The sequence below is a fragment of the Chamaea fasciata genome, unplaced genomic scaffold, assembly GCF_029207755.1.
Source record: "Chamaea fasciata isolate MVZ Bird 193981 ecotype frontalis unplaced genomic scaffold, bChaFas1.0.hap1 SCAF_7, whole genome shotgun sequence".
NCBI classification, from domain to species: domain Eukaryota; kingdom Metazoa; phylum Chordata; class Aves; order Passeriformes; family Sylviidae; genus Chamaea; species Chamaea fasciata.
In genome coordinates, this window is record NW_027094092.1 from 17,761,158 (window position 1) to 17,780,340 (window position 19,183).

Here is a 19,183-nt window from a genome sequence, read left to right on the forward strand (position 1 = left end):
AATAAAATAAAGGTTTAGTTCTGTGAATACAGGTAACAAGGTGAGAACTTATCCTCTCTGAAAGCACTACACCCCCAGACGCTGGGGAAGTGTCTCCCCTTTTTCTCCTCCGTGCTCTGCCTTCCCTAATCAGCTGGACTCTGGCTGCTTAAAGGAGGTTAAAAAAGACAGGAGATTAATTTCTCCTGAGCTGCCTCCAAGACATGGACTCCTGGTTAACTCTCTCCCTGCTTGTAAGACCCCCTGTGCACCACCATGGGGGACAGGCCACTTCCTGAGCAGTGAGAACAGAACATCACGCTAGGATCAGTGATTGAAGATGGGAGGCTGAATCTCCTGCAGCACCTAAAAAAAAAAAATCTCTCAACACTACCACTTGTAAGACAGCATTTCTTTATTGCCTGTACTGTTTGCACACTAAGAAAACATACTTAAGGTTGTACACTGAAAAAGAACCTGATGGTTCTTGCCATTGCAGTATGAGAGCACTGATAAAGGTAATGCACAGGACCGGCCCACAGTTGTGTGTCAGCCGTATTTCACGCCTTTCTCTCGGGTGTGCTGTGTACAGAGCGTGGGAGGCACATGTTCAGATCACCTCACCATGGATTTCCCTTCCCAAACATCGCTTCTTGCAAACTCAAGCAGCTCCCCTGGCAGCACTCTTGGTCTTACTCCAGGCTCCACACCAGCTACCCTGGTTCCTTCTGGACCTATTGTAGCTTTCTGATTCCCAGTCTCTGGAAGGTGTTAGTGCAGTTAAACAGTGTGAGCGTCAGCCCACCAACAGTAAGGACTGAGCAGGATATTACTACTTTTAGCTCTTCCTTTTACTCAGAAATCCTGCTCTTCCAGAGAAAAACTTCCTCTTTCCTATCAGAAGTTAAAGGGCACCAGGAGGAACCATGGAAATTCTTTGTAATACTGATGATCTGTAGGTGACTCAGAGCACTTTTCCTGCATGGGATATTCCCAGGGAAATTTGTGTAATAAATAGACATCCAGAGTAACCGCCTCATCCCAAGAGAGGAAAGACCATGGACAAGTACAGGCCCTCCCTGTGGCACAAGGTTTGGGGGCTGTGTCACAGCTACAGTATCACATCTTGTGCCTAAAACATCAGAGTCACATACAGAAACAGCCTCAAAGGCAAAAGGGGAAAGGGCACCAACAAAAATCTCACTTAATCCCAAGGCTTTGAGAGCCACTGAGCTGCAAACCAGAAAGCATCACACCCCAGAAGCTCCATGCCCAGGCACCACGGCAGCTTTGCCAACAGGAGCTTCTGGGGACAGTTTCTACCTCTGCCCTTTAGTGACAAGAAGGCCCCTTCCCAATGGGAACAGATTCAGTCTGGCTCTTTCTCAGGCCCTTCACCAGTAAAGTGATGCCGTTGCTCAAGGTCCCTGCAAGAGAAAAAGGTACATTTCACACAGGCAGCTGTCTTGTGCTTCCAGCCCAGGTGCATTTGAAAGCACTCTGAAGGGATCTTTCAGGACAGTGGGTAAGGCAGTTCCAAGCTGCTGGAGATTCTTCAGGAAAGGATAAGAGAATGGGAGGAAAAAGGCAGCGTTCAGCCTTAAAACAGGCTATGTATGGCTCCCCTGGTTTGTACAGCACAGCTCCTGCAATGGGCCATGAATCAGCAGCACATGCCAGCGCCTGCGGGTCCCAGGGCACTGCTCTGTGTTCTGTAAACATACACCAGGACAGTGAAAAGGTCCATAAGGGTGACAAAGCAATGAAAGCCATTGGGATGACTTGTCCTATCAGTTCATACTATAATCACATATGGAATCTGTTAACTACAATATTGACAAGTCCAACCAAATGCTGCAGTAAATCCAGGGCCCGATCCAGATCTTGCAGGAACTGGTGGAAGCATTCTCACTCACCACAGCGGGCTCTCAGCTGAGCACTGCTGCTGCAGAACCAAGAGGAGATGCTTCTCTCTGAGACAGATGGATCACTGCTTAGAGCTAGTCCAAATTTAAAATAATTTCTTTCTCTAACACAGAAATTCTATTTAATGCAGACCCACTGTGTCCTCTGCTCTCTGCTCCTAGGCCACTTCTTTGCCAGAAAGACCACAAACAAGACTTCATCCCTTTACAGGGAGCAAACCTCTCTAGACAGAAGGCCCAGTCTGTGCTACTAGCTAAGACCAGCCAAATTTCCCCAAAGAAGCAGAGGCTTCTAGAGACCAGGGCTGCATGCAGACTTGGGAAGTAGAACAGTGCAGATAACATGCACATTTTGGCCTGATTTATGCCTCAAAATCCACAGACTGGGAAAAGCTGCACCTTCCCCAAGTCTCTAGAGAGCTGATACCATCAAATTCAGCTTGCTTGAAAGGAACCCCCAGCTTCATGACACAGCACTGGTACATATCTCCTGCTGACACATTGGTGTGCTTTATGTGCAGCACCCTTTCCTCCTGCCGATATCCTCCAGCTGCAGGGCATTCTCCCTCTGCCTGTCTTCTTGTGCTGTCAGCAACCTGGAAAGAACAGCACAGATCAAGAACACAACCTGGTTACAGAGACCTTCCTGCCAAGGCATTTGCCTCTGCCCTTCGCTCTCCACCAGCCATTTGGGATTTACATTTAGGATTGCAAGAAGTGACAGGCCCAAAGACTGGACTTCTCTGGAATTTGGGCTAGATAAACCACACACAGAGAGTGAGCATGAATTCCCAGGGAATGAGACTGGACACATACAAGAGGGGGTACCATGGGTTAGTAATCTGAGCACCAGTGTGAGTGGCCTGTGCCTTATTCCCAAGATCCCCCAGTGATGTCAGAATCCTGGGTTGTTTGCTCCACCTGTCTGGGCCATCTTGGGCAGTGGCATGGTAATAAAGCATGCTGAAGGGACGTGCTATGGGAGATGTGATTCACCTAGCTGATAAGTAAATCCTCCCAGTTAATGAACAGCTAAGTCCTGCTGTGCCTTTAACACAGATGATGCAGCAGGAGGTGAAGAGATAAAAAAAAAAAAAAAAAAAAAAGGATAGTTTTTTTGTGAGATTTGAAATACTTTTTTTCCCAAAAACCACCTGTTTGGGGTTTTTTAAACTAAAAATTTTAGAGCAGATTTCTTTCAGCTGAACTGTATCTTATCTCCTTTTAAAACTATTGCCATTGAAATAGCTCAGTCTGTACAATGCTTACTAAGATAGGGAAGAAAGAACCCTTAAAGCTGCATGAAGACTTCAAACTGAAAACACCAGCTTAAAATCTGGGACAGTATTCAAGGTTTTTGTGATGAAATATTCAAATTAAACTCCTAATCTTGCAACAGCCAGTTCTACCAGGTGAAGCTTTGTGTGCAAAGAGTCCGGTCAACATTTGGTGCTCTCCAGGCACAAAGACAAGGACCTGAGTCAGGTCTCTTTTGGGATGTGACAGAAAGTCAGTCTCTGACACCCTCCTCTTCTTGCCCATTCCCCGGAAGAGCCCACACCAGTCACCTCCGGCTGGGGAAGTGTCCCGGGGTGATTGCTCCTGTTCACTGACCTGGCCATGTGCAGCATGGGCTCCATGACGTTGTAGCCAGTCATCGCGCTGCACTCGTAGAACACAGCCTTGTACTCCTGCCAGAGAGCACAGCAAGTCCCCATGGTGACTGCCAGCTCTCCACCATCACCATTCACCACAGCCTTGGCCCACCCTCATCCCCAGGAACCCTGCCAAGAGCCACTGGAGCCTGGAGGGTGGCTGCTACCCTGCTGGGGTGCACACCCTGCTCACCAACCCAGGAGAAGGACATGCTTTTTCAGCACTGGGGTCCCAGCCAGACTGTCCAAAAGGGAGCTCTGGGGGAGTGGTTTGGGAAGAGAAAACATGTCCAGGGTAGTTTGATTCCCTTACCTTTTTGTTGCCAGTCCAGAGGGCAGGAAATGCCTTTGAAACCCTGTCTCCCCACACCCAGGGGCCAAGGTGCCAGCAGGCAGGCAGACAAGGGAGTGAGGAAACAGGCAGGATGATGCTGCATTAGGGAGCCCTCAAATGGGAAATCAGCTATGCATGCTCCCCTCAGAAAGACTGTAATGAGGCATCAAGCCCCAAGAGAAATACACGAGCCTGTTCAAGGGCCATTGTCTGCCACATACAGGCCACCACCTCGTGCTCCCTTGTACCAGAGGGACGGACCTGGGTACATGTCCACATTGGAGAAACAGGGGGTGGGAGGGAGAGGGAAGATACCATACTGGAAAATGGCTCCAAGAAGGGCTTTCTGCCAGCCCGACTGCCCTGCTCATAGCTGGAGGGTGGTTGCAGAGCAGGTCAAGCAGCAGAGCACTGAGTCACACCTTCGCCAGCCTTTCCCCCTCCACCTTGGGCACATTCCGGGTCTCTCTCTGCACAGCATCCAATTTATTTCCAAGCAGAAAGACCACAGCTCCATCCTCGATACCTTCCTGCAAAAGAAATAAAGACCCCTAGAGACCCAGCCACTCAGAACAGATCCTTCCAGCTCAAGCAAATAAGACCTTCAGAGGCAGCAGGATCAGGCCCATTAGATCATTAAAGGGCCATTCCCTTCGATAGTCCCAGGGACTTGCGAAAGGAAGCTTGAACAAGGGAAACATTGCAAGTGTTTGGTATGTTGAGCTGGAACGCGAAAGAGGGGAGACAGGACATTAAGTGCCTCTCAGGAAAATAAGAAGCCTAAAGAAAAGCAGCTTGCCCCATAGGCATTTTGGATCTGGCAGATCTTCTCAATAAGCTCAGTAATTTTTGTATGTGCAGTACTGTGTCTAATGTGCTGCCCTAAACTCAAGGATCCCTTGCTGAAAATCCACTGGCTGAGCAAGTTAAGCAACCTTCACCCCTTGTAAGCTGTCTCTGTAGGAACTGTTATTCCTAGGCAATTCCTGGAGCCCCTTACCTCTGGTCAAACTCTCTACAGTTCCACTGGCTCACTAGAACATGGTCAGAGTAAGAAGTGGGCTCAAAGTTATTTCCACACTCAAGTGCCCTGGATGACATACAGAACCTGAACGGCTCCAAAACAAAATAAATACACAGAGGAGGAGAGGAAAAGAAGAGAAAGATTAAAATATACAAATTTCATGTGATTTGATTTTCTGTGTGGTCTGTGTGTTTAACCTTCCTCCTGAAAGGAACCTGATTTTCAGAGGCTGGTTAGTTTTGAAGCTCTTATCCTTTGATCTTTTAGAAACCAAAGACATAAGTGTTTGGTTTTTTTCCCCAACAGACTTGTGGAAATTAACAATATTAGAATCCTCCAATCTATACTTACTCAGTCCACTGAGATCTTGGTTTTTTGAGACTCAGCACAATCAAAACAAAACCGCCCTTGAAAATTTCCCTTCACCTCTTGATCATCTACACACAACTAATTTAAATTATAAAGAGAGGTATTTTTGTATCCCCAAAGCTACAGATAAATACTTTTAGTGAGTGTTGGAAATAAAAGACGGGGGGGGGAACCCAACAGCATTAATACATCGTTGGCAAATTTCAAAATATAAAAGGAAATAAAAAGGACCACCTCCCTTTCCTGTGCATAGGCCAGACACCAGGAGATCCCTCTGCCTGAGCACAGGTGGAATGTGACCACGTTTAGGGGATGTAGCCAGTGCACATGGGCTGCTCACAAACCCACACTACTGTTTTGGCAGGTCCCACCACATTCTGCCATGGAAACAGCCCTCCCTGATTTAATGGGCTACCACTGGCTTTGTTACCTTCAACACAAAGCCTCTGGTTCCAAACTGACCACCACAGGCAACTGCTTTGATAATTCAGCTTCACAAGGTCAGTAGGACTTCCTGGGGCACTGAAAAACGTTGTTGGAGCTGGTGTGGGGCAAGGGAGCAGCAGCAGCACTGGAGCCCAGGCCCCGCTCTCACCTGGATGCTGCTCATCCAGTTCCGCACGGCCAGGAAGGAGCACTCGGCTGTCACGTCGTACATCACCAGGATCCCGTCCGCCTTGCGGAAGTACTGCTTGGTGATGCTCCGGAACCTGAGCCCACACAAAACCAAAGGCACTCTCAGAACCTCGGCTGTGCAACGGCAAGTAACAGAGTGGGATTGTCTGGTTGTTAGTGCAGGCTCTCTGCAAGGCCCTGTGCATGATGTGTCCCTCAGGGCTGGTGTCTACACACAGGTGACACATCCCTGCACTTTGGGACAGGCCAGGCCGCCGTGGGTAAGCAGGGATCTCGCCAAATGCATGGTGCTGAGAAAGCAAGAAAGAAGACCTTTGCAGGTCAGGAAGAAAGAAGCAGAAGAATCTATTTGGGTGGGATAGGAAAAAGTAATTTCCTGTTAAAAGGGAAACTGATGGATCTTTCTCTATAGTCTGGAAGAATCTGCAGACTAAGCTGTACCACAGTACCAACTAGGCATGCATAATGTCTGCCCCAGGGCTGCCAAAATAGCAATTAAGAACTCAGCATCAGTACAGTCTGTTTCCACCATTGAATCTATAGACCAATGGCATTATACATAAAAAATCAGGAGCTAGACACAATTTCCAGGAAAAAACTCCTGCCAGACATCTACTTTTTGCTGTCTGTACCATTTAAAACCACAGGCTTGGATTTTGTGAATAAATTATAACCAAAGCCAAACAAACAGACAAAAAACCAAAGCAAACCAAACAACCAAAACAAGAAACCCAAACCTTAGAATCTGTAAGCACTTTGTGACAGAGCCATGATATAACCACACTGATTGCAAACTGGAATTAACAAACTGTTGGAATTAACAGTGTAATTTGGGAATTAATAAATGTAACAGAAGTCCTGAGATCTCACTACAGAGCTAACTAACAAGATAGGATAACAAACTCTCCTCTTACGAGCTAAGAAAACCTACAGCTGTTACCCTCCTGTACTCTTTAGACAGTTGCCTGAAGCCTGTTCTTTCTCACAACAATAAGGACACGATATTCTGGCACCTACCCAACTGAGAAAGCACAGGCTGTATCTTTGGCATGTATCAATCAAGGTGTACCTCTAGAACTGCCAGCCAGGCAAGATGCTCCAGAAGAAACATCAAAGGCAGCATGCATCAGTCCCAGGGAAGTCACCAAGGAGTTCTCCTTGCATGCTCCAAGGGGTTCTTCTATCTCCTCCTTAGCATATTTACAGTTGGACACCTCTAGTTTAGAAGTAATTACTATTCCTCCAGAAGAAGAAAAGGCTTTTGTTCCTTCCCAGGTCTCCTATTTGGTATCAGCACTGAGCCAAGCTCTCTCTTGTGGGTACACATATGATACCTGCTAATGCTGCAGGGGCCTGTGCTGAAGGTCCTTCAGCAGAGACAAAACCTTGAATTTGGCCTCTGCTGAAATCTGGCCTCATTAAGATGTCACATTTTATGTCATAGCAACTCCCCTTACTGCTCAGTTTCAGCACTGAAATAATAACAGGAGTTCCCTAGAAACAATTATTTCTTCACATGAAGCTTAATTTTGGCAGAGAGAGTTGCTTTCCAATAAATACCACTACTTAGTACATTCCCACCAGCTCTGCATGGTCTAGAGACAGACAGCATCATTGGCAGAGTTTAGTATTAGAATATTCCCATGACCTTGGCTGCCCCCATAACATACTTAGCTCAAAATACCCAGTACTTATTTTTGTCAGCCCCTTGAGGTTCATGGTCTCCGTGAAACAGCTTTTCATCTTAAGCTTTGAATTATATCCTAAATAAAATGTAATTTACATGGAGACAGTGATGGGCCTTCATTTCTAACAGCAGATGAGGGTCAAATGTGTTCTCTACTACTCTGATCCTCACCAACACTGCTGGTAACATCTAGAGACAGCCCATGCTTTTGAGACTAGAAGCCTTCAAATGGGGAACCAGTGTTCCCTGTCACAACAAGCTGCACAATCCCTCTACCAAGGATTATCACTTCCACAAGTCTGTCAGGAGAAGGGACAGTGAAAGGGGCCAGTAACCTCACTGACAGAATCCAGCAGGGTAGTTCAAATCACCTTCCCCACAGGTCATGCTAATCCAGCTGTCAAAGCCAGCTGAATCGGATCTGGAAAATTCCCAGTCCTTTCCACCCTTTGACCCCCATGTCATACATCTATGGACAGAATTCTTGGAGCCACAAGCATGCAGGTCAGACACGTGGAAAACTACTTTTCTGTCAATCCTCAGAGCAATCTTCCCAGGCCTTGCTTCACAGTCACAGCTTCTAGAAATCTCTGGAACAGTCCTTTGCTGCAGGTTCAGCACTGGAATAGCTGTCATGACCTGTCTGGTCCTTCTGAAGCTGATGGCTTTCCCAGGGACAGAAACCAGCTGCATGCACTCTTTCCCTTCCCTCCACTGAGCCTGGCAGAAATCGCTTACCTCTCTTGTCCAGCTGTATCCCACAGCTGTAAGGCAACCTGGGTGTCATCCACCATTAGACTCTTCACCTGGTAATCGATACCTGTTGGGAAGGTGACAATGAGTATGAGGTAGGATGGGGAGAGAGAGCAGTTTGCCATTACAATGGCCAGATCAACTCCATTTAGTTCAGGGAAATCACAAGGTGGATTCAATACTGAGAGAGGGACCATCTTTACCTCTAGCTGGGCTATAATACAGGCAAAAAAGCATTTGCCCAGGCTGACTTTCCCACCTTCCTTATCCAGATGAGCCAGGCACCCTGTTACTTACCAATGGTTGCATTGAGCTCAGCCAAGAACCTGTCATAGCAGAAGCGGTGGATGAAGGAACTCTTCCCAACCCCGGAATTCCCTACAAACACCACTTTAAAGATGCGATCTGGGGAACAGCTGGCTGGGTCCAGTGCTTGGAGCTACAATGGAAAAAAGGCACAAGGTTTTGAAGAGCCCAGCTACAGGCAGCGCTTTGATTTAGGGATTGGACCCCTGCACTGTAAATCTGTGGAGCTGGAGTTTGATGGGAAGAGAGTGAGACACCCTCAAGTCCCCCAGGATGTAGCAGGTGTTTGAGGAATAACCCCAGGTAACTGCACTCACCCTGGTTTCGGTGCCCACAGGCTGGGCTCGAGGAGGCAGCGGAGCAGCATCTAAGCCATCTGCATTTTTTCTGCAGTCAGAGTCACCCTTCCAAGTCATCTTAAACCACTCAGGATCTGCTGCTAAGGGCCATCTCTCCTCATCTCTGCTGTTCTCCCCAAAGTTTGTGCCGCCTCCTTCTCCTGCCTTCATCCATACCCCATTGCCTGGGAAGTATTTACAGTTCTTCCTGCTGGGTTCTTCTACTGCCACATCCACTGGGAAGGTGAAGGGAAGGTCCGCAGAGGCCAGTTGTCTGTATTAAAGTCCACAGGCAGCACAGATAGGGTGGGAGAAGGTGAGGAAATAGGGAAAGAAGGAGGTTGCAAATTCCCAACCAACTAATGCAATCCGATCAGTGTATATGCAGCTCTTGCAGGAACTCTATATATTTGCTCCCCAAACTCCCTGTGACTAAGGCATCAGTGGCTCCCCCAGGAAAGAGACAGTTCACCAGAGCTGTGCTGTGCTCATATGTGCTGACAAATATTTCATTACTTTTAATAAAAATTGCCACTTTGGTTTTTCGAGAACTCTTTGCCTACCGCTTCCCCCAGTAGTGAAAAAATGAGGCAAAACACACAAAACAAAAGCCCCTTAAAAAAGAAAAAAAAAAGCAATAATTACCCCTGTATTTTTGTTACTAAATACCATAGAAAAAGAAATAACAGACTATGCCCACACAAGAGCAGGCTGATGCACTGGGGATAGAGCTGATGTGATTGTTGGAGGAACAACCTTCCAAAGAACACCTAAAATAACCAATTTAAACTACTGGAATCACTGCTGAGGAGCAAGGCAGCATCACTGGTTTTCTACAGTTAAAGAACTAGACAAGGAGTGAGAAGACCCATAATTAAGTGAAGATATTTATCCACCACGGATATCTCTGTTGCTTTCACTGGTCAGCAGACTGCATTTGGAAGAAAATTAGAGTGACCAGAGTGTACTGCAGTCAGTCTCTTCAGAGGCAGGACATCCCACACCGCTCTGCAACATTTTTCTCTCTCTGTTAGTACAGAAATCCAGACAAGTCTTCTTTCTCACTCCAGCAAGTACACTTCATCTGGGTTGCAAAACTCACCTGCTGCCTTGCCTATACTTTTTTCTATGAAAGGGAGCTCAAATTCATGGTTGCCCTCCCTGCATTTGCCCCAAATGCCAGTCCAGAGCCAGGTCAGCCAGAACACTTCCCTCTTGAAAATGGACACATACTCTCAGGCTCTGGGAAATGGTGTCCGTCTCCCCGGGCTGGCAAAACCACACTATGAGGGGTCTTAAGACTTTGCTCTTTAGTGGGAGCAAAGAGACAAACACAAAACTGAACAGTGACCCCAGATCTAATGGATTTCTTTTCATGATTCTCAAGCAATGTGGTGTGACACAGCACTGGGACAGACACAGGGCCAACAACTACTTCTCCCCTTCTGTCATCACCTTCATTGCCAAACTTCTCTAGCTGTTAAGCCTTTCCAGGAGGTTTATTCCAGTAGCAGCCAGTAGGATCTTTGCAAGAAGTAATTGGGGAGGAAGATGGGAGAACTTGGTTATCTAATTCCATGGGTAGAACGTGCCAGCCACACAACCATGAAAGAACTCTGCCTCAGACCTCGCCAGGCAACCTCCCACCCTGGGCTCAAGAATCAGCCCTCCTCCACAGCCTACCTGGTTTTCCATAACTTCATAAGCCAAGGAGCCTTGAGCTAAATCCTTAAATGCCACTACCAGAACTGCAAGCACTAAGGGTGAGTTGAAGCTGGAAGAAACAGCCTAGACCTATGTCTCTGGCTGGCCCCAGGAGAAACTGGGGAACAAAGGAACTTTCTGCAGAGACTGGTAAGAAAGAGGGGAACGCGCTGCCCTTAAAACTTGTTTGGGCCCAGCAGTTGCAAGTGAGATCAAGCTCCAAGCCAGGTCACTGTATATTCTGCACGCAGGAGAAAAAAAGGCCTTGGCCACACAGATGTGTTGCCTGCCCTGGCTGAAGGGAGGCCTGGTGTGCCAGGTGAGCATCTGCATAGGTATAGAGAGAGATGAGCAGGATAAATCCACCTGGAGCCAGGCCCTCTCCTTGAGGCTTTCAGCTGCCAGAAAGAACCCAACCCTTGTGCAATTTCTGCCCTCTCCCATGCCCCAGGGATATGGACTCTGGCATGAGGCACCAGTGGACAGGATTTGTGCCTGAGGATGAACTGGCACACTTGGGAGTTGATCCAGTCATTTTAACAGAGCTGTCTGACTCAGAAAGAGGCAGCCTTTGTGACTCCCATCCCATTAACAGTCCCAGACCTTCTGGTGATATTTAGATTTGCTCCCCCATTGCTGCAGGCAGAAGCAGCAGCAGGGCCACCTCCCTGTGGAAATTAGTGAACAGTATCCTCAGTTTCATGCTGAGCCAACACCACCTGATGGCAAGAGACAGCTAGGGCCGCAGAGAAGCTGCACCCCACCACACTCCCAAAACCAGCCAGCACCAAGGTGGGAGAACCAGACACAGGACACAGCTTGATGGACAGGGTACTGCAGTGGGCACGGACTAACACCATGGACACGACACAGACACCCATCTAACCGTTTCACAGGCTTGTCCTCCAGCAGGTAACTGCCTAGCACTGACCCTTTCTTCAACAGGGACTTTTTGTTCTGAGGCACCTGGAAGTTGAAAAGAGAAGGAATGAAGAAAGTGATTACAGCCCCAGTTCAACCACTCCCCACCTCTGCAGAGCACTTTGGGGAGGCAAGGCTGGAGCCGTGGCAGCCCCACACTGTGCAGCGGTAGTCCCTCACTGGAAGGCTCAAAGAGGTGAGCACAGGGCTTGCTTTTCTCTGTTTAGATAATTTAATTCCTGCAAGGAGCCATCACTGTTGCTGCTTTCTCCTTCACTTTAAAGTCCATCAAAGTGGTGATGTCCCAAATGAATTCCTCCTCTAGCTAGCCAGAGTTTTTATTTCTGTGACTTGTTCTCCACTTGGTCACACAGCTGAATCTCTTTCCTCACCTGCCTCTTTCTCATGCTGATGTTTTGTGGGGCAGACCAATTGCCCTTTCCTCAGAAGACACTAGCACCCTTCTTAGGCCTCTACTCACTCCTAGAGCTGCACAGGAACCACAGGAAAAGGAGGAGGCAGCTCAGGAAAAGAAGGAGGCATCTCTACAAAGGGCTCTGCTTTACACCAACATCCCTCTCCATGCTTCCCTCCTGCTTACCACAGACTGAATACTTCCTACAGCCAGTATTTACCAGCTCCTCAGAGGAGAAAGTGGGACATCTCTCCCAACCCTCTTCCCCCATCCAGCAGCTTTGCCATTCCCAGCAGAGTCAATGCTCTGGCCACACACACAAAATGTGAAGTGAGAGAGAGCATGGAAACATGCCCATCACATCGGCACTGGGGGAAAGGGAGATGTATTCAATCTGTGAATCTGAAGACTTCTAACATGACCTTACAAGTTATTTCTGGGGGAAAAGGTGGAGGAAGAAGGGATTGCAGTCTGCCAGATCTGCCTCTCACAGCAGTTTTGAACTGACCCAACACCTGCAGGCAGCTCTGGGCAGGCCTTCCTCCATGTGTCCCACAGCCCAGAGGACTACAAAGTTTATTTCTTCAATAATCCTTACTGAAGGCTTATTTTAAAAGGCAAAAACATTAAGAAGCTGTTCTGTTGGTCAGAACTCCCAGGACACTTTTACTGCAATGCAGTCTAACAAAGGGAGACACTCTGGAGGCCATAGAGGGCCTGACCCAAATAAGAGCTTTGCAGGGAAAGAACAAAACATTTTTTACATATAAAACCGAGGTTTAAGAGAACCTCCAGCCACAGAAGCAATCCAGCACTGAGAGGTTCACAATTGTGGAACACAAAGCTTCCAAGGCAAATGACCCCCAAGTGCATAACAACACTCCAGGTGAACACAGCCAGGCTGTGGTACAAACAGTGGCTCTCCAGCAGGGACAGAGGGAGAATTTTTCAGTGTTCGAGCAGCTTCACTCAAGGGCACCCTCTAGCCACACAGAAAGAAGGAAATTGTGTTACAGGCCACTGGAGCTGAGTCACAACCTTGAAGTCACCTGTGGAGCAAAAGGACTCCCACACAATCTGCTCTGCCACCACCTTACCTGGAGAGGGAACAGCCTGCAGAACATGTACTTGGGTAAGAAAGGAGGAACAATGGGGCATGTTTTGCCATGCTTTATTGGCCTGCCAGGTTTTTGTAACATTTGGCTTTTTACCAGGATGATAAAGGGACAGATGCAACATCATAGCTGTGTAACACATGATGACAAGGATTCTATAACAGCACACGTACAAGCATTTTGGATGGGAAAGATTCTGGTTTACCAGTGAAATAAAAATACATGTCAAATGTAGTCAAAGTACCAAAACACTCTTCATGATGAACGAATATGAAATTTGCTCTGTCAACATAAAGCATGCAAGCATAACTCCATAGCTAGACGGGTCATGGGTGTGAAACTGAACCTGCAACCCCCTGCGTCTTAAAAAATACCCATCAGCAGTTTGCACACAGAAAGATACAGCCACATATTGCTATCTGTGACCCAGCCTCTCTTGCCTGGGACAAGAGAGTGCCCCACAGTGCAGTGGGGCCAGGGTCTGCCCACCCTGGCAAGGCCAGAAACTCTTATGAAGAGCAAGGTATTAAGCTGGGAACTGAGAAGAGCAAAGGAGCAGTGACTGGGTTGCTATCAGCCACATACAGCCCAACTCCTCCTTCCAACCACTTCAAAATCTTTGCTATGAAAGAACCTCTGTTCACCACACCTTCATTTCACAGAAATAACTCTTCCCAGCACTAAGAGAGGGTATTAAGGCCTTGGGTTTCTTTTTAGCCTGTAAAAGCACTGATGGTCTCTGGCAGAGAGTGTGTCACACACTAGGGATTCCCATCAGAAGGCTGGACTCTCCTTTTTGCTTCTGCAGGGAAGTATTGCCATTTTCTCTCCCCCCTAACTGTGAGACAGGCTGGGGAGCAGACCTTCTGCAGGTACATGATGATAGCAGCATCTCTGCAAGCCCTTGGAGCCCTGCTTCCCTATGGACGGAACCAAGAGCAGCCAAAGGAAAAAACGAGTACAGGCTTCAACTGCCCAGCAAGACACAGCCTTGCCAGATAAGCAATGGTGGTAGGAGTTCACCCTGTGCCTCATTCCCTACTGCCAGTGCTGGGAGAAGGGAGAAAGCAGCCCCTCTGTGCTGTGACTCTCTCTTGGAGCAGCAGCAGGTCTTAGCAGGGGAGCAGCAGAAGAGACTGGAGGAGAAGCAGACAAACTTTGCACACACAGAAGTACATACCTGAGCTGTGGTCTCCACAGGCCACCCAACCACCCACAGGAACCCACAAGCTGATGAAGCACAACACATGGAAAGAGGAGAAGAAACCATTTTCTTTGCCTGCTTGCACTGGACTCTGCTACAGAGTGCCTGTATTTTATTTATCCCTTTCCCAAGAGGGTGCAGAAAGCTCTGATGTATATCCACCTAGTTAGCAGCTTTAAAAATGACAATTGAAGAAAAAAAAGTCTTCCAGATTTTAGAAACATACATACCCCACCTCTATCCAAAATTGTAACTGACATGATTTTATACAGCTCTCCACATGGAGAACTCCAACCTCTACATAGAGCAGGGCATTTTGTCTCCTATGTGGGCACAACTCCTGTGTTTTCTTCCTGAGTCCTTTGCACACCAGTCAGAAAGGCTCTCACAAGCCTATCACAGCACTCCCTGCAAGTCTCCTACTTCCAGACCTTCAGGTGGGGCATGATGACAGAGCAGGCAAAGACATGGTGGCAGGGATGGGTCCAAGAGGGCAGAGCAGCTGTGGAAATGACATTTGGGAACATGAAAACTTTTTAATGAAAAAATAATAATAAGAATTAAAAATAGACCACATATCTGTGCTTATCTTGGCAACTGGGAAAGGCCAGAGATTGACAGTTCCAGATGAGAGAGATCCTGCTTTCTCCTAGTTCTCTGACACAAGGCTCACTGCTGCACCCAGCAGAGTTCACAGGAATGGGGAGCTCCCCAGAGTAACCTCTGAAAACATCTGCTACAAACTCAGGAGGTCAGAAAACCTTCCTGTGCCACTCTATGCCCAGTCAGCCAGCAGCACATCTGAGAATCCGTCTTCTTCCTCACCACCCAGCTCCAGGACGCATCCAGCTTCTCTCCCCTCCTTGCATGTGCCCTGGCACAACACACAGACCCCACGTGTGCAGCAGGCAGCACCCACTGCAGCCCTGCACAGGGCTGTGTGACAGTCCCCAGCCAATGTGCCGTGGGTTAAACCCAGGCAGGTGGCAGCAGCAACCAGCAGAGCTTGCCTCCAGCACGGACACAGAGGTGCTGCAAAGTCTCTATTCAGCACAACACCAGGCACCAAGAGCTCTTGTCATTGTCCCCCGTGGAAGTGACAGGCCCCCGAGTGGTGACAGCAACAGCAGCAGATGAAAGGAGGGTGGTTGGGAATTAAGGTTTTCTTTCTTAGACTAACCAGCTTCTTGGCTTCAAAAGCATCTCGCTCATCTCGAAGTTTCTTGTTCATTTCTCTGCTCCAAAGGAAGACACAGGAAAGACACAGTGAGATGCTTGTCAAAAATTAAGTAAACCCCAACATTTGAAAGTGAGAACAGAAAGAGAGCTTGGGAACAGAGATAAAGATATTGTTTATAGCCAGACATGTTGGGATTTCCATGTATCCCAGCCAAGGTCATGGGCTCCACATGGTTGTCTTAGCCAGGAGGAAAGACTAAATTCCTCCAGACGAGGGATTACCTCGTGAAATAACATAGCCTGTAATGTGCCAGAGCTGGCCAAATTGCACAACTCTGTCTGGACCTAGAGAAACAAGCAGAATCTAAACACTGCTTGAATACAATCCTGTAGCTTTCCATGGGAGAAATGAGCACAGTGCTGAAACATCAGCCCCTTACAGGCTTAAGAGCTCAGCATTCCCTCCAGCCTTCACCAGTTCTCACCTGAGGAGCTCCAGCTGCCGAAGGAGGCTTTGTTTCTCTTTCTGCATGTTCTTGGAGACTCTAAACACATCCCTGTGCAAAAGGCATTTTAAAACAAGGAAAAATAAATTAATGGGAGAGAAAATACAAACATCCTTCTCTAAGGGGCACTCATGGTATTCTCAACGACAAGGGCCTGCCTTATGCTGGGAGAATTCAGAGGAAGCAGCACTGTGCTGGGAGCTGGGATGGTTGGGCTCTCCTGCTCTCCTCCAACATGACAGCAGGCAACTTATCCTCTCCACTTCCTCAGCTGCCAGAAATGGGAAGAATGCTCACTGCCATCTGGAGCTGAAACCTCTCAATGTTTTATACAGGTATTATTACATTTAACCCAGAAATGGGAACAGAATTGATTAGAAAAGAATCTTTAAAGAGAGCATTATAGAGGGGATGGTGAACTGGAAAATACATGGAGAAGCCTCCTTTGGCTGAGGAACATTTGTATTTTTGTACTGATTTTCTAGAACATATTCATTTCCCACAAAAGGCAGGCAATATTACTCTCTGTTTAGGCTCATAAGACCATTGGGATGTTTCTTCTTTTCCTCAAGAGACAGGCAACCTTCTAATGAGACTGAGGCTCATAACTAGGGATACTTATCCTTTAACTGCTTGCCCACCTTTCCTTCTCTGTCCACGTCTTTGTCCTAACATCCCCCCGTTCCTGTTTTTTCCCCACCTGTCCTTCTGCTCTTGTTCAAGCTGAGCTTCTTTCTGGAGCTTCTGTAATTGCCCCTTGACTGCCTCTAGTTCCCACTTGCTTTTCTCCAGCTCTTCCAGCAGGTTTTCATTCAGGTGCCGGAGCCTTTCGTTCTGCACGCGGGTCTCCAGCTGCTCCGAGTTCAGCGACTGTAGCTGATGTTCCAGCTGCAGTGGGAGAGGAGCAAGAGGAGGGGTTAAACACAGAGGAAGGGTTTTATGCTACAGTCACAACTGTAAAAACAAGCTGAAAAAGCAGATGCAAACAATGAGGCAGAAGGGGGTAAAACCAACCTAAGTCTACAGAGCCACCAGCAGCACTGATAAGGTGAACTGGAAGGAATTCTCCCTCATCATGCCAGCACTGGGGAACCAAGCAATGCAATTAGGCACAGCTGAGGAAATGCTTCAGGCGGCATGTGGAGCCTGATGCTGTCAGGCATTGTAGGAATCAGAGTGCAAATGGGGGTCCAAAGAAGGACTGGAAAAATTTGGGTGGAAGCAGGGCTGTCTGCCGGGACTTATTAAGCAGAATTGTTGAAATGCATCCTCTAGTTTAGGGGCTTCCTGAGCCCACAGCAGCTGAAAGGAGGATATATTGAGGTGCTAGGGGCATCTCACACTACACCTGAAAGTGAAGCGATTGGGTGGCCTTTACTACTGCTAGAGACAGGACCTTGGGCTAGAGATGTCATTTAAATGCCACCAGGGCACAGCTGCAGTCTAGGCAGCACAAGCCCCCAGCACAACTAACAGGCCTGATTTGGGAAGTTAAAGCCTGCTGCCATGTACTCAGCCAGTGGCTCAGTTCCTTACAAATGGCTGGCATAATCTGGGAAAGAGTCACAGACAGATGCAACTACCAAAGCTGCCCATCTCAGATGACAAGAAGGGCATTCCAAGAGGGATCACAGTGACACTGCAGTATCCAGCCAGCCATACCAGCTAAACAGGGCCCTCTGCTGAAGCTGCTGCTACACAGAAACTGCAGTACCCATCCGAGAACTTACAGCCCAAAATAAAAGCATGCAATCCATGCTTATAACTAGAGAGAAACACCAGGAATCAGGTCTGATCAGTGTAGCAGGTGGCAGAGTCAGCCTCCACATTTACACCTTCAGCTTGCCTTTTCACTCAGCCTACTTTCTCCCCTCTTAAAAGGAAAATAAAGTAGCACATCATGGCAGAAGATAAAATGCTTTTTTTTCTTGCTACCCTTCTCTCTGCCAGCACACATATACAACTGTCAAGAGCAGGAGTGAATAGATCTGACCTTTCCTAGGTTCCTTGAAACACAAGCCTGACCTCTCTTCTCACTGCAGCTAGAAGGGCAAACCCCACCCAGCTTTGCCTGGAGCCCTCCAGTCCTGTGGACACTGGGGAATATTTCAGCAAGACTCCATATCCTGAGCAGTGGAGTTGAGACTGAAAACCAGCAACCCCTGCTTACAGCCTTTGGATCTTTCAATAAGCCAAGGAACTGGCTTTAAATAAAGCACACCTGCCCCTCCCTAAAAAACTTCCATCATGCACAACTCTCCCGTTTATGTGGTCTGTCCTTGGAAGCGATGCTGGGGAATAGCACCATCACAGTACTGGCCTTAGGCCACAAGAGGGACCAGATTATCCACACAGCTCAGTACAACCCTCAGAGTTTAGAGTGCCAGAACTGACTTTTTGAGTAAAAGTGTCCGTGTAGCCCAAGTGTTCTGCTCTGACCCTCAGCAAGAGGAAGAGCATTCCTGAGCTACTAACTAGGGTCCATTCCCCTCATATAGCCCTCCCATCTATGGTCCCTGGACTAGGGACACTAGAGGCCACATTTCTGACTATTCTTCCTTTCAACGAATATTTACAAGCCTGTTGTCCATTTGTTTGTCCAATTCATTTTTGAACTGCTGATACTGCCTGCCTCTTGGGTCCAGACGTCCAACAATAATCTCTGCATAAAGAAGTGTGTTCTTCTAAATCAAATTCGTACTGGTGTCATTGAGTGTCCCTCACCCCTGCTGTTGCAGGACTTGGGGAATAACAGATTTTTTTGTGTGGACCTTATCCATCACTTTTTTGAGTTTATAAAGCTCACGTGTACCTTCCCTCAGTCTCCTTCTCTCCAAAACCTAAAAGTCTAGACTTTCCTGGTTTCTCTTCCTAAGGCAAATTTTCCATTTTCTTAATAATATTAGCACTCTGTACCTTCACATTTGAGAAGGACACAGTGGAATTAGAGGAGACCAGAACTGCACACACTGAGGCACATCAAAGACGTGGGCAGCAGGTAAAACACATCCTCTATCTTATTCTCAATATCCTTCCTGATGGCACCTCAGTTGTGCTGGCTTCTCCAGCTGCTGAACAATGAGCTAGTATTTCAGACAAGTGCTGTTTCATCCACATCACAGCTAGGTGTCCA

The 19,183-nt window shown here is 47.6% G+C and overlaps 1 protein-coding gene across 10 annotated transcripts in view; it reads right to left on the bottom strand.

The window, feature by feature from the left end:
- Nucleotides 1–376: 376 nt before the first annotated feature.
- Nucleotides 377–19,183, bottom strand: part of CRACR2B (calcium release activated channel regulator 2B) — a 46,216-nt gene continuing 27,409 nt past the window's right edge. For 9 of the 10 annotated variants that reach the window (XM_066187773.1, XM_066187771.1, XM_066187767.1 and 6 more), the window contains 11 exons: nt 16,751–16,938; nt 16,030–16,101; nt 15,546–15,600; nt 11,597–11,676; nt 8,986–9,280; nt 8,660–8,801; nt 8,348–8,429; nt 5,882–5,996; nt 4,316–4,423; nt 3,519–3,595; nt 377–2,500 (listed from right to left, as the gene is read on the bottom strand). In XM_066187773.1, the coding sequence (XP_066043870.1) occupies nt 2,416–2,500; nt 3,519–3,595; nt 4,316–4,423; nt 5,882–5,996; nt 8,348–8,429; nt 8,660–8,801; nt 8,986–9,280; nt 11,597–11,676; nt 15,546–15,600; nt 16,030–16,101; nt 16,751–16,938 (1,299 nt within the window). In that variant the 3' untranslated portion in view covers nt 377–2,415. The remainder of the gene's footprint in view (nt 2,501–3,518; nt 3,596–4,315; nt 4,424–5,881; nt 5,997–8,347; nt 8,430–8,659; nt 8,802–8,985; nt 9,281–11,596; nt 11,677–15,545; nt 15,601–16,029; nt 16,102–16,750; nt 16,939–19,183) is intronic. The other variant, XR_010721876.1, reaches the window with a different exon arrangement.